Here is a 12,142-nt window from a genome sequence, read left to right on the forward strand (position 1 = left end):
AAAAAAGTCTGCAACTACCACATTTAGTTAAAATTGTGGCATTTCGAGATCTTCGCCACTTTTCACAGTGGTCTATGTTTAACCCTTTCACGACCGCAATCTGTATATATACGTGATAGCTGCACATACCCCGTGCAGCTACCACGTATATAAACGTTCTGGCAGCTCTTTAATCCAAGCGCTGCAAAGCGCTTGGATTAAAGCTTCTGCCCCTGCCCTGTATGCTGTCACGGACAGCATACAGTGCAGTAATGCCGGCAAGGGACCAATCGGAGTGGCCCCTTGCCGGCAATCGATCCGATTGGTTAGTCTGTGCAGACTAACCAATCGGATCGCGGCAGTGAAAAAATGCCGGTTTCAGGCTCTGATCTGCGCTCTGCAGATCAGAGCCTGAAAGCCGATAGTGTTCCTCATGCCCCCCGATCCTCCAAGCCTTTGGTGCCCCTCTGTGGTCCCCCCCTACCCCGATCTGTGCCTCGCTGATCTGTTCCCAGCCGGCGCTCATGTGCTTCCTCCTGCCCTGATTGGCATGCGGTCCGCCCCCTCCCCGCCCCCTGCATTAATTTTCTGGCCGCCCCTCCTGCCCCAGCCTCCCTCAATATTGTCCCTACCCCCCGATTCCCCATTCTGTGTGTGTGATGGCGGCGGCTCCATTCCTGAGCCGCCGCCATCAGCAGAGTGTCAGCTCTATGCTGACACTCTCCTGTAACCCAATAGATGCTGCGGTTGCGGCATCCATCGGGTTAACAGAGGGAGGGGGCTCCCTCTCTCCACCATCGGGGCTGCAGCGCTGTGATCGCAGCGCCCGATGGTTGCCATGGCAACCGGACGCTTTGCAAAAGCGTCCGGTTGCCATGGCAAAGGTGTCCAGTGCTGCCACCTACAGGCAGTCTGGAAGTATTATACTTTGCAATGCAAGAGCATTGCAAAGTATAGTACAACTATCAGCCCCACTGGATCTTCAAGATCCAAGAGGGAACTGATAAAAAAAAAGTGAAAATAATAAAAGTAAAAATAAATCAATAAATAAATTAAAATGTAAATAAAAAAAAAAGACTGCCTTTTCCTATAAAAAAATGAAAAAATAAAATAAAATACACATATTAGGTGTCACCGCGTCCGTAACGACCGTCTCTATAAATATATCACGTGATGGACCCCGTCCGATAAACACCATAAAAATAAAATAAAAAAAACAGTGCCAAAAAAGCTATTTTTGTCACCTTACATCACAAAAAGTGCAACAGCAAGCGATCAAAAAGGCTTATGACCCCCAAAATAGTACCAATCAAACCGTCACTTCGTCCCGCAAAAAATGATACCCTATTTAAGACAATCGCCCAAAAAATAAAAAAGCTATGGCTCTCAGACTATAGAGACACTAAAACATCATTTTTTTGGTTTCAGAAATACTATTATTGTGTAAAACTTAAATAAATAAGAAAAAGTATACATATTAGGTATTGCCACGTCCGTAACGATCTTCTCTATAAAACAATCACATGACCTAACTCCTCAGATGAACTCTGTAAAAATAAATAAATGAAAACTGTTCCAAAACAGCCAATTTTTGGGTCACCTTGCCCTATAAAGTGTAATAATGAATGATCAAAAAATCCTATGTACCCAAAAATGGTACCAATAAAAACCTCAACACTTTCTGCAAAAAACGAGCCCCTGCACAAGACGATCGGCAGAAAAATAAAAAACATATGGCGTTCAGAAAACCAATCCAGCACAATCTGCCTACCAAAAACCGTATGGCATTCCTTTCCTTCTTCGCCCTGCCGTGTGCCCGTACAGCAGTTTACGACCACATGTGGGGTGTTTCTGTAAACCGCGGAATCAGGGTAATAAATATTGAGTTTTGTTTGGCTGTTAACTCTCAATGTGTTAAAGAAAAAAAATATATAAAATGGAAAATCTGCCAAAAAAGTGAAATTTTTAAATTTCATCTCCATTTTCCCTTAATTCTTGTGGAACGCCTAAAGGGTTAACAAAGTTTGTAAAATCAGTTTTGAGTAACTTGAGGGGTGTAGTTTCTACAATGGGGTCATTTATGGGGGTTTCCACTATGTAAGCCCCACAAAGTGACTTCAGACCTGAACTAGTCCTTAAAAAGTGGGTTTTGGAAATTTTCTTAAAAATTGTAAGAATTGCTTCTAAACTTCTAAGTCTTCTAACGCCCTAAAAAAATAAAATGACATTTCCAAAATGATGCCAACATAAAGTAGACATATGGGGAATGTTAAGTAATAAATATTTTATTAGGTATCACTTTCTGTTTTAGACGCAGAGAAATTGAAATTTGGAAAATTGTGAATTTTTCCTAATTTTTGGTAAATTTGGGATTTTTTCATAAATAAAGGTGAAATATATTGACTCAAATATATGACTATCATGAAGTACAATGTGTCACGAGAAAACAATCTCAGAATGGCGTGGATAAGTAAAAGTGTTCCAAAGCTATTACCACATAAAGTGACGCATGTCAGATTTGAAAATTTTGACCTGGACACTGGGGCATCAATGACCCTTGGTCATGAAAGGGTTAAGAGCTAAAAGTGAGATTAGACCTGGATTATGGCTCATTTACTGTGTGCAACTTTTGCAAAAGTTGCTACCCCCAGTGTACTTTTACCCCTACGGGCTATAAAAGTCCAGCCCAGCAAAGAAACTCCCCAGATGGGGATGGCACTGTTAATGGGGGATCTGGGGATGGCACTGTTAATGGGGTGGAGGATCTGTGGATGGCATCCACAGACCCCCCATCCTATAACAGTGCCATCCACAGACCCCCCCCCATCCTATAACAGTGCCATCCACAGACCCCACCACCCCATAACAGTGCCATCCACAGACCCCCCCCCCCACCCCATAACAGTGCCATCCACAGACCCCCCCCCACCCCATAACAGTGCCATCCACAGACCCCCCCCCCACCCCTTAACAGTGCCATCCACAGACCCCCCCCCACCCCTTAACAGTGCCATCCACAGACCCCCCCCCCCCACCCCTTAACAGTGCCATCCACAGACCCCCCCCCCCCACCCCTTAACAGTGCCATCCACAGACCCCCCCCCCCACCCCTTAACAGTGCCATCCACAGACCCCCCCCCCCCACCCCTTAACAGTGCCATCCACAGACCCCCCAACCCCTTAACAGTGCCATCCACAGACCCCCCAACCCCTTAACAGTGCCATCCACAGACCCCCCAACCCCTTAACAGACCCATCCACAGACCCCCCCCCTCCCTCACTCCACAACAGTGCCATCCACAGACCCCCCCCCCCCCCCACCCCTTAACAGTGTCATCCACAGACCCCCCATTGCCGCTCCAGTACAGTTATAAAATGTGTAATTCAATTAATAGTGATTCATGCTGCCCCCTCTGTAGTATAACATTCAATATATCCTACTCACAGGGCTACTGTTATATCGTAATGCAGACTGACTGACGTCACATGCCTGCTTCATTCATAATGAAGACGCTCGTCTGCCCGGCCGGACTGCATTACGATATAACAGTAGCCCTGTGAGTAGGATATATTGAATGTTATACTACAGAGGGGGCAGCATGAATCATTAACTGAATTACACATTTTATAACTGTACTGGAGCGGCGGGGCCGGAGCACAGTGAACGCACCAAACAAAGTAGCGTAACAAAGTAGCAGGTACAAACTAATTTTACCTATATGGAAACACGTAGTTTTATGACAGCTGCTTTCGGAAAAACGGGGAACAAACAATGGCTGCTACAACCCACCTGGATACATGGCACTTACGCAGACTCCCAATTATCAAATTGACTCTACCTCTAGTGGTAACTGCGCTGATTGACGAAAGACCCAACAGCAGGGATCAGCAACCTCCGGCACTCCAGCTGTGGTAAAACTACAGCTCCCAGCATGCTTCATTCACTTTCATGGGAGTCCCGACAACAACTAAGTGTGCATGCTGGGAGTTGTAGTTTCATCACAGCTGGAGTGCAGGAGGTTGCCGATCCTTGCCCTACAGGGAAATTTCCTGGTGGGCTGTCCGAGCCCTCCTCTTGGCCACCAGCCAGGTACTTAATGATCTGACACTCTCAGCACTTATTAAAGGGGTTCTCTGGGCTTTGAATATTGATGACCTACAGTAGCTTCAGAATAGGTCATGAATATCAGATCGGCAGTCCGACACCCCCGCCGATCAGCTGTATGAAGGGAAGGCGCATGCCGTCTCCCTCCTCTCTTCCTGCTCGCCATAGACATAGCAGCAGCGAGCAGGAAGAGAGATAGGAGACTGCATGCACACGCCTTCCCTTCATACAGCTGATCGACGAGATGCTGGACGTCAGACCCACGCTGATCTGATATTGATGACCTATCCTAAGGATAGGTCATCAGTATTAAAAGCCCGGAGCACCCCTTTAACCGCCTCCGGACCGCCTAACGCAGGATCGCGTTCCGGAGGCGGCTCACTCAGGCACAGTCACGCATCTACGCGTCCTATCGATAGATTTCCTGTGAACACGCGCACACAGGCGCGTGCGTTCACAGGAACTGCAGGTAAGCGAGTGGATCTCCAGCCTGCCAGCGGCGATCGTTCGCTGGCAGGCTGTAGATGCGATTTTTTTTTAACCCCTAACAGGTATATTAGACGCTGTTTTGATAAAAGCGTCTAATATACCTGCTACCTGGTCCTCTGGTGGTCCCTTTTGCTTGGATCGACCACCAGAGGACACAGGTAGCTCAGTAAATAGCACCAATCACCACACCACACTACACTCCCCCTGTCACTTATTAACCCCTTATTAACCCCTGATCACCCCATATAGACTCCCTGATCACCCCCCTGTCATTGATCACCCCCCTGTAAGGCTCCATTCAGACGTCCGTATGTGTTTTACGGATCCGCGGATCGGATCTAAAAAATGTTATTTTTTCGCAAAATTTTTGGTAAATTTTGATTAACAAAAAAAAGTTATATGTCAGCAGCAATGAAATACCACCAAATGAAAGCTCTATTAGTGAGAAGAAAAGGAGGTAAAATTCATTTGGGTGGTAAGTTGCATGACCGAGAAATAAACTGTGAAAGTAGTGAAGTGCAGAATTGTAAAAAGTGGTCTGGTCATTAAGGGGGTTAAAGCTAGGGGAGCTGAGGTGGTTAATGTACTGCAAGAGTATCAGGTTGTTATGCACCTGGCCAGCAGTAGCCATGTGCCCACCTGTCCTCAGTATGGTGATAGGGCAGTATTTTACACTGCACTGTGGTACTTGGTTCTGCTGGGGCGGTATTTTGTGATTCACTACAGTGCTGCAGGCAGCGCCGACTTCTGTTGTCTCTGCCTTCTGTCAATTTGAGCTCTCCTTCAACTTGGGCCCACTTTTAGTTATTTTCCGGGGAGGCTTTACGTTCCACCCCTGGTTACCACCTATTCTCATAATACTGCAGAATTGGGTAATTATGCCATTCTGGAGTCTGGGAAAGCTGGGTGACTATCCTTAGGACTCTTTCACGCAAGCAATATAGATTGTGTCAGGGTCTGTTCAGAGAAAAACTGATGGTTTTGCACGCAAATTAACCACCTCCGGACTGCCTAACGGAGATCTGCGGTCCGGAGGTGGCAGCTCTGCGCAGAGTCACGCATATATGCGTCATCTCGCGAGAGCCGCGATTTCCTGTGAACGCGCGAACACAGGCGCGCGCGGTCACAGGAACGGAAGGTAAGCGAGTGGATCTCCAGCCTGCCAGCGGCGATCGCTCGCTGGCAGGAGATGTGATTTTTTTAACCCCTAACAGGTATATTAGACGCTGTTTTGATAACAGCGTATAATATACCTGCTACCTGGTCCTCTGGTGGTCCCTTTTGTTTGGATCGACCATCAATGACAGGGGGGTGATCACCCATATAGACTCCCTGATCACACCCCTGTCATTGATCACCCCCCTGAAAGGCTCTATTCAGACGTCCGTATGCGTTTTGCGGATCCGATCCATGTATCCGTGGATCCGTAAAAAAATCATACGGACGTCTGAATGGAGCCTTACAGGGGGGTGATCAATGACAGGGGGGTGATTACCCCATATAGACTCCCTGATCACCCCCCTGTCATTGATCACCCCCTGTAAGGCTCCATTCAGACATTTTACTAAGTCTCATATTCCACTAACTTGTGTCAAAAAATAAAATCTCACATGAACTCGCCATACCCCTCACGGAATCCAAATGCGTAAATTTTTTTAGACATTTATATTCCAGACTTCTTCTCACGCTTTAGGGCCCCTAAAATGCCAGGGCAGTATAAATACCCCACATGTGACCCCATTTCGGATAGAAGACACCCCAAGGTATTCCGTGAGGGGCATATTGAGTCCATGAAAGATTGAAATTTTGGTCCCAAGTTAGCGGAAAGGGAGACTTTGTGAGAAAATACAAAAAAAAAAACAATTTCCGCTAACTTGTGCCAAAAAAAAAAAAAATTCTAGGAACTCGCCATGCCCCTCACGGAATACCTTGGGTGTCTTCTTTCCAAAATGGGGTCACATGTGGGGTATTTATACTGCTCTGGCATGTTAGGGGCCCGAAAGCGTGAGAAGAAGTCTGGGATCCAAATGTCTAAAAATGCCCTCCTAAAAGGAATTTGGGCCGCTTTGTGCATCTAGGCTGCAAAAAAGTGTCACACATGTGGTATCGCCGTACTCAGGAGAAGTTGGGGAATGTGTTTTGGGGTGTCATTTTACATATACCCATGCTGGGTGAGATAAATATCTTGGTCAAATGCCAACTTTGTATAAAAAAATGGGAAAAGTTGTCTTTTGCCAAGATATTTCTCTCACCCAGCATGGGTATATGTAAAATGACACCCCAAAACACATTCCCCAACTTCTCCTGAGTACGGCGATACCACATGTGTGACACTTTTTTGCAGCCTAGGTGGGCAAAGGGGCACACATTCCAAAGGGCACCTTTCGGATTTCACCGGTCATTTTTTTTTACAGATTTTGATTGCAAAGTACTCACACATCTGGGCCCCTAGAATGCCAGGGCAGTATAACTACCCCACAAGTGACCCCATTTTGGAAAGAAGACACCCCAAGGTATTTTGTGATGGGCATAGTGAGTTCATGGAAGTTTTTATTTTTTTGTCACAAGTTAGTGGAATATGAGACTTTGTAAGAAAAAAATAAATAAATAAAATCATCATTTTCCGCTAATTTGTGACCAAAAATAAAAAGTTCTATGAACTCACTATGCCCATCAGTGAATACCTTAGAGCAGTGATGGCGAACCTATGGCACGGGTGCCAGAGGCGGCACTCAGAGCCCTCTCTGTGGGCACCCGCACCCTGAAAAAAGTCTATTGTGTACCAATATGCCTTAGACTTTTCCTGCCATTCATCAGTGCAGGGCGCACTACGAACAACGCAGGCAGCACACTGAATGTAGGCAGGTTGTTATAGCCAAATGATAAAGTACATTGAAGATATACTATATTGGACTCTGGTATTCAGGGTAAATTGCCATGTCGGCACTTTGCGATAAATAAGTGGGTTCTGGGTTGCAGTTTGGGCACTCGGTCTCTAAAAGGTCCCCCATCACTGCCTTAGGGTGTCTACTTTCTGAAATGGGGTCATTTGTGGGGTGTTTGTACTGTCTGGGCATTGTAGAACCTCAGGAAACATGACCGGTGCTCAGAAAGTCAGAGCTGCTTCAAAAAGAGGAAATTCACATTTTTGTACCATAGTTTGTAAATGCTATAACTTTTACCCAAACCATTTTTTTTTTAATCAAAGACATGTAGAACAATAAATTTAGTTAAAAATTTATATATGGATGTCATTTTTTTTGCAAAATTTTACAACTGAAAGTGAAAAATGTCTTTTTTTTTCAAAAAAAATCGTTAAATTTCGATTAATAAAAAAAGTAAAAATGTCAGCAGCAATGAAATACCACCAAATGAAAGCTCTATTAGTGAGAAGAAAAGGAGGTAAAATTAATTTGGGTGGTAAGTTGCATGACCGAGCAATAAACGGTGAAAGTAGTGTAGTGCAGAAGTGTAAAAAGTGGCCTGGTCATTAAAGGGGGATTCAGCTAGCGGGGTTGAAGTGGTTAAGTCAGTTTTTTGTGCAATTGCGTTGTGTGTGTTCTTCTTTTCCCGTCCGATTTCATGCGTGTGAAGAAAAACTGAAAAATAACCTACATCTCCAGCAACCATCAGTGAAAAATGCATTGCATCTGGAGGTCTTCTGTTTTTCACGCAAGCCCCATTCACTTCTTTGGAGCCAGGGCTGCCTGAAAAACGCTCATGCTGTGATTTTTCCTGAACACAAAGATGGTGTAAAAAACAAAATTTTGGTACACAGAACCGTTGAAATGAATAGGTCGGGATGATATGCATTCACAACACATATCCGGATGGAAAACTCGCTTGTTGAAAGAGGCCTTACAGTACCTGTATTCCAAAAAGACGTAAAAGAAGTATGGGTTCACAAATCTCTACAGATGGATCAGTAATCACGTAAGAGTCAAGGTCCTACAAGATGATGCAGCAAACTAATCCAAATGGATCAAAATAGAGTACCGTAAGTTTGCTGCAACTCGCTAGGGATGGTAGACATTCTTGGCTTAGATTTGGCATACTTTACACCAATATAGCGCACAGATTTTACACAGTGTTTAAATACTTTTTTTTGCTGCAGGTGTAAAGTGTGTCTAAAACAAAGTAAATTTGGCAAATGCCATGCAACCCATTATCTTGGTGCACCTGTAAATTCACATTCAATGAGTGAGAATGCTGTATTTTGGCAGAAACCCTCACCTTTCTAATAGTCGTCCAGTCTTCAAGGATATCCAGGTCTTGTAGCATGTAAACAATATATGGTCGTGAGTATGTTAAGGATCCTTGTAATCTGTAGGAGACATGTTCCAATACGTACGATCATCTAAACGTTGTTACTACTGTGGAAAGCAATAACTGACCTTCAAGAAAACAGGAAAAAGATGTGTGTGGGCATACGAGCCAACAACAAGCTGAAGGACCCACCGCCTACACTGCTGGCAAAAATGACTGTACTGCCTCAAAGAGCACAGCCAATAATAAATACAACATCATTAATTACAAACATTATGGATATTAGAAACGGAGTGAAGGAGGGCGGAATTACATCACAAATTCACATAATAAGGATCATACCCAGGCACACACATCTTGAAATGGTCTGTGCCTTTATACAAGAGATGTCCTTACCAACTTTGTAAAGACCCTGGTTTTTACCTCCAAGAGAGTTATACCATTTGGGTTTCAGATAATATGAGTCTGTGGTGCCATACACCAATGCCCAAACATAGTAAATCATACAAGTTCTAGCTACTTAGTAGTGCCAGTCAATTAAAACCCACCCCTACTGTAATGTCTTTAACTGTTCCCCTGCCAAGAAAGTATGATATAACTGTGTAGCAGCTAGAGATATCAGCCAAGACTTGTCTTAAAAGTTGACAATCTAGGTTTTAAAACAAGACCAAGATTTTGTCAAGCACCACAATACATTGTGGGCCAGATTTATCATTACTCTGACAGCTCACTCCACTTTCACATATGGTTAAAGTCGGTTTTAGCAAAGTCAGATTTATGATCGGCCCTTTAAGACTGTAATAAATGTGGTTTGACGGTAGCAGTTTATCTGTCAGTAAGCAGCTTTACAAAAGTCGCAGGTTTTTATGAAAAAGTCGCAGGTTTTTATGAAAAAGTCGCATATTCTATTAAAAAGTCTCATAAGATAAGCATGGTCCTCACTGGAGTGAAATTGCGACTTTTTTGTAGTACAGGGGTACGCAAGTACTTTTTGTAAAGGTCTACATACCCGAGTCTATTGTAGGACGAAGGTCTGAGCTGCAAAACAAAAACAAAAACAAAAAAATACAATAATCCACAGCTCCAAACCCACCTAATCTCCTTTCTACCGACCAGACAGCAAGAATGTCCTTTCAGTGCCCCCTGACAAGAATGATGCCCCTTTAAAGCCCCTCGGACAGTACAATATCCCTTTAGTGCGCCAGAGTATGATACCCCTAAGTGGCCCTGACACGTAGAAATGCCCTCTGCGGCCCCCCCCTCCAGGGTAGAAATGCCCTCTGCGCCCCCCCCCCTCCAGGGTAGAAATGCCCTCTGCGCCCCCCCCCTCCAGGGTAGAAATGCCCTCTGCGGCCCCCCCCCCCTACCCTCCAGGGTAGAAATGCCCTCTGCGGCCCCCCCCCCCTCCAGGGTAGAAATGCCCTCTGCGGCCCTCCCCCCTACCCTCCAGGGTAGAAATGCCCTCTGCGGCCCCCCCCCCCTCCAGGGTAGAAATGCCCTCTGCGGCCCCCCCCCCCCTCCAGGGTAGAAATGCCCTCTGCGGCCCCCCCCCTACCCTCCAGGGTAGAAATGCCCTCTGCGGCCCCCCCCCCCCCCCTCCAGGGTAGAAATGCCCTCTGCGGCCCTCCCCCCTACCCTCCAGGGTAGAAATGCCCTCTGCGGCCCTCCCCCCCCCCCCCCTCCAGGGTAGAAATGCCCTCTGCGGCCCCCCCCCCCCCTCCAGGGTAGAAATGCCCTCTGCGCCCCCCCCCCCCCTCCAGGGTAGAAATGCCCTCTGCGGGCCCCCCCCCCCCTCCAGGGTAGAAATGCCCTCTGCGGCCCCCCCCTCCAGGGTAGAAATGCCCTCTGCGGCCCCCCCTCCAGGGTAGAAATGCCCTCTGCGGCCCCCCCTCCAGGGTAGAAATGCCCTCTGCGTTAAAAAACAAACAAAAAAAAACACAGTAACTACTCACCTTGTCCCATTCCTGAAGCTCACAGTCTTCTCTCACCTGCAGACACAGATCGCTCTGCAGCACTGTGTTGGTGGTGCTTATGCAGATTTCCAGGCTGCAAGCTCCATCCACACAGGCTGGCAGCACACCATTATGTGCGCCGCCGGCCTAAAGGAGGGGAGGAGCGCATGGATCGGGTATTTATTTCACATTTTTAAAGGTCGGCACATGCGCAGACTGGAATACCGGATCCGTCAATGTGGCAATTTGAATGCCGGATCCGGCACTAATACATTCCTATGGAAAAAAAAAATGCCAATGAGATTGCTGAATTAATCCATCTGGCAAAGTTATTTTTTGATGCTGCATGGCCCTTTTCCCCTGAAAAACAACAAACGTTGAGGAATACTTCCTCCAGTCTTTAGTCCTGGACCAATACTGTGTTAAACACCTTCTAACGTCAAGACAATGATCAGCCTTTTCTTCTTCAGTAGATGATATAAGGTTGAAAGGATGGATCAGGTTAAATGAACCCCATCTTCTAGTATGGTTGTATAGGAAGGATTGATGGAAATCACTAATCCTATGGGAAAGATATACATTTTATGGAAATCTCCTTAAATAGGCTCAAAGGGATGTTTTATTAAGGCGTTTAGGACCAAAATCATTATATTAATCAAATATTAAGAGAAGGGGGGGGGGCGAAGCTAAGCAGAGCATGTGAGCGGCAGCACGGCGGCCGAGCTCCTCTGCCCTCTGCACCATACGGGACAAACATCCTGAAACCCACACGGAACCGGAGATAAAAGCCTCTGATCGGTTCATTAATATACTGCTGACCCCTGGACTGCACCAGAGCAGGCTTCCTGCAACCATGAAAGTGAAAAAGGACGGGAAAGTGGTGGAGAGGGAGATCCAAGATGGCGCTGGCTCGGCAACTCCAGGCCGACAGTGCTGGACAGCAGAGGCGCAACGGGACGCGGCGGCCAGGCTGGAGAAGTTTGCCAGGTCCTCTTCAGTGGCGGTGAGCAAATGGACTTTGATCCTGAAATGGAGGAGCCGTTTGGGGAGCATATCGTCCACAATAATAGATTCTCTCCATAGTGCCCTGATGCTGACGCAAACACTATGGGGGCTACAGAGTCTGATATGGATGAACCTACTCTGAAAGAGGTGACGCTGGGAATAACTAACTGTGCCAAGTCACTTACTACTCTTACTAAACAAGTAGGATCCATGAAAGAAGACGTTACCATTGTCCGCCACGATTTGAGAAAATTTGCAGAATGCACCACAGCCTTGGAAGGCAGAATGGGTGCGGTAGAGGATATCTTGCCCCCCCTGAAAAGAGATATGAGAGAGTACGCCAGGC

General features: G+C 46.3%; 1 protein-coding gene across 2 annotated transcripts in view; it reads right to left on the minus strand.

Moving 5' to 3' along the window:
* The window catches only part of BRMS1L (BRMS1 like transcriptional repressor), a 90,081-nt gene that overhangs the window by 6,625 nt on the left and 71,314 nt on the right, over positions 1-12,142 (minus strand). For both annotated transcript variants that reach the window (XM_044271737.1, XM_044271736.1), the window contains exon 7: positions 8,807-8,871. In XM_044271737.1, coding sequence (XP_044127672.1) covers positions 8,807-8,871 — 65 coding nt within the window. The remainder of the gene's footprint in view (positions 1-8,806; positions 8,872-12,142) is intronic.

Source organism: Bufo gargarizans, chromosome 11 (genome assembly GCF_014858855.1).
Source record: "Bufo gargarizans isolate SCDJY-AF-19 chromosome 11, ASM1485885v1, whole genome shotgun sequence".
Classification (NCBI taxonomy): domain Eukaryota; kingdom Metazoa; phylum Chordata; class Amphibia; order Anura; family Bufonidae; genus Bufo; species Bufo gargarizans.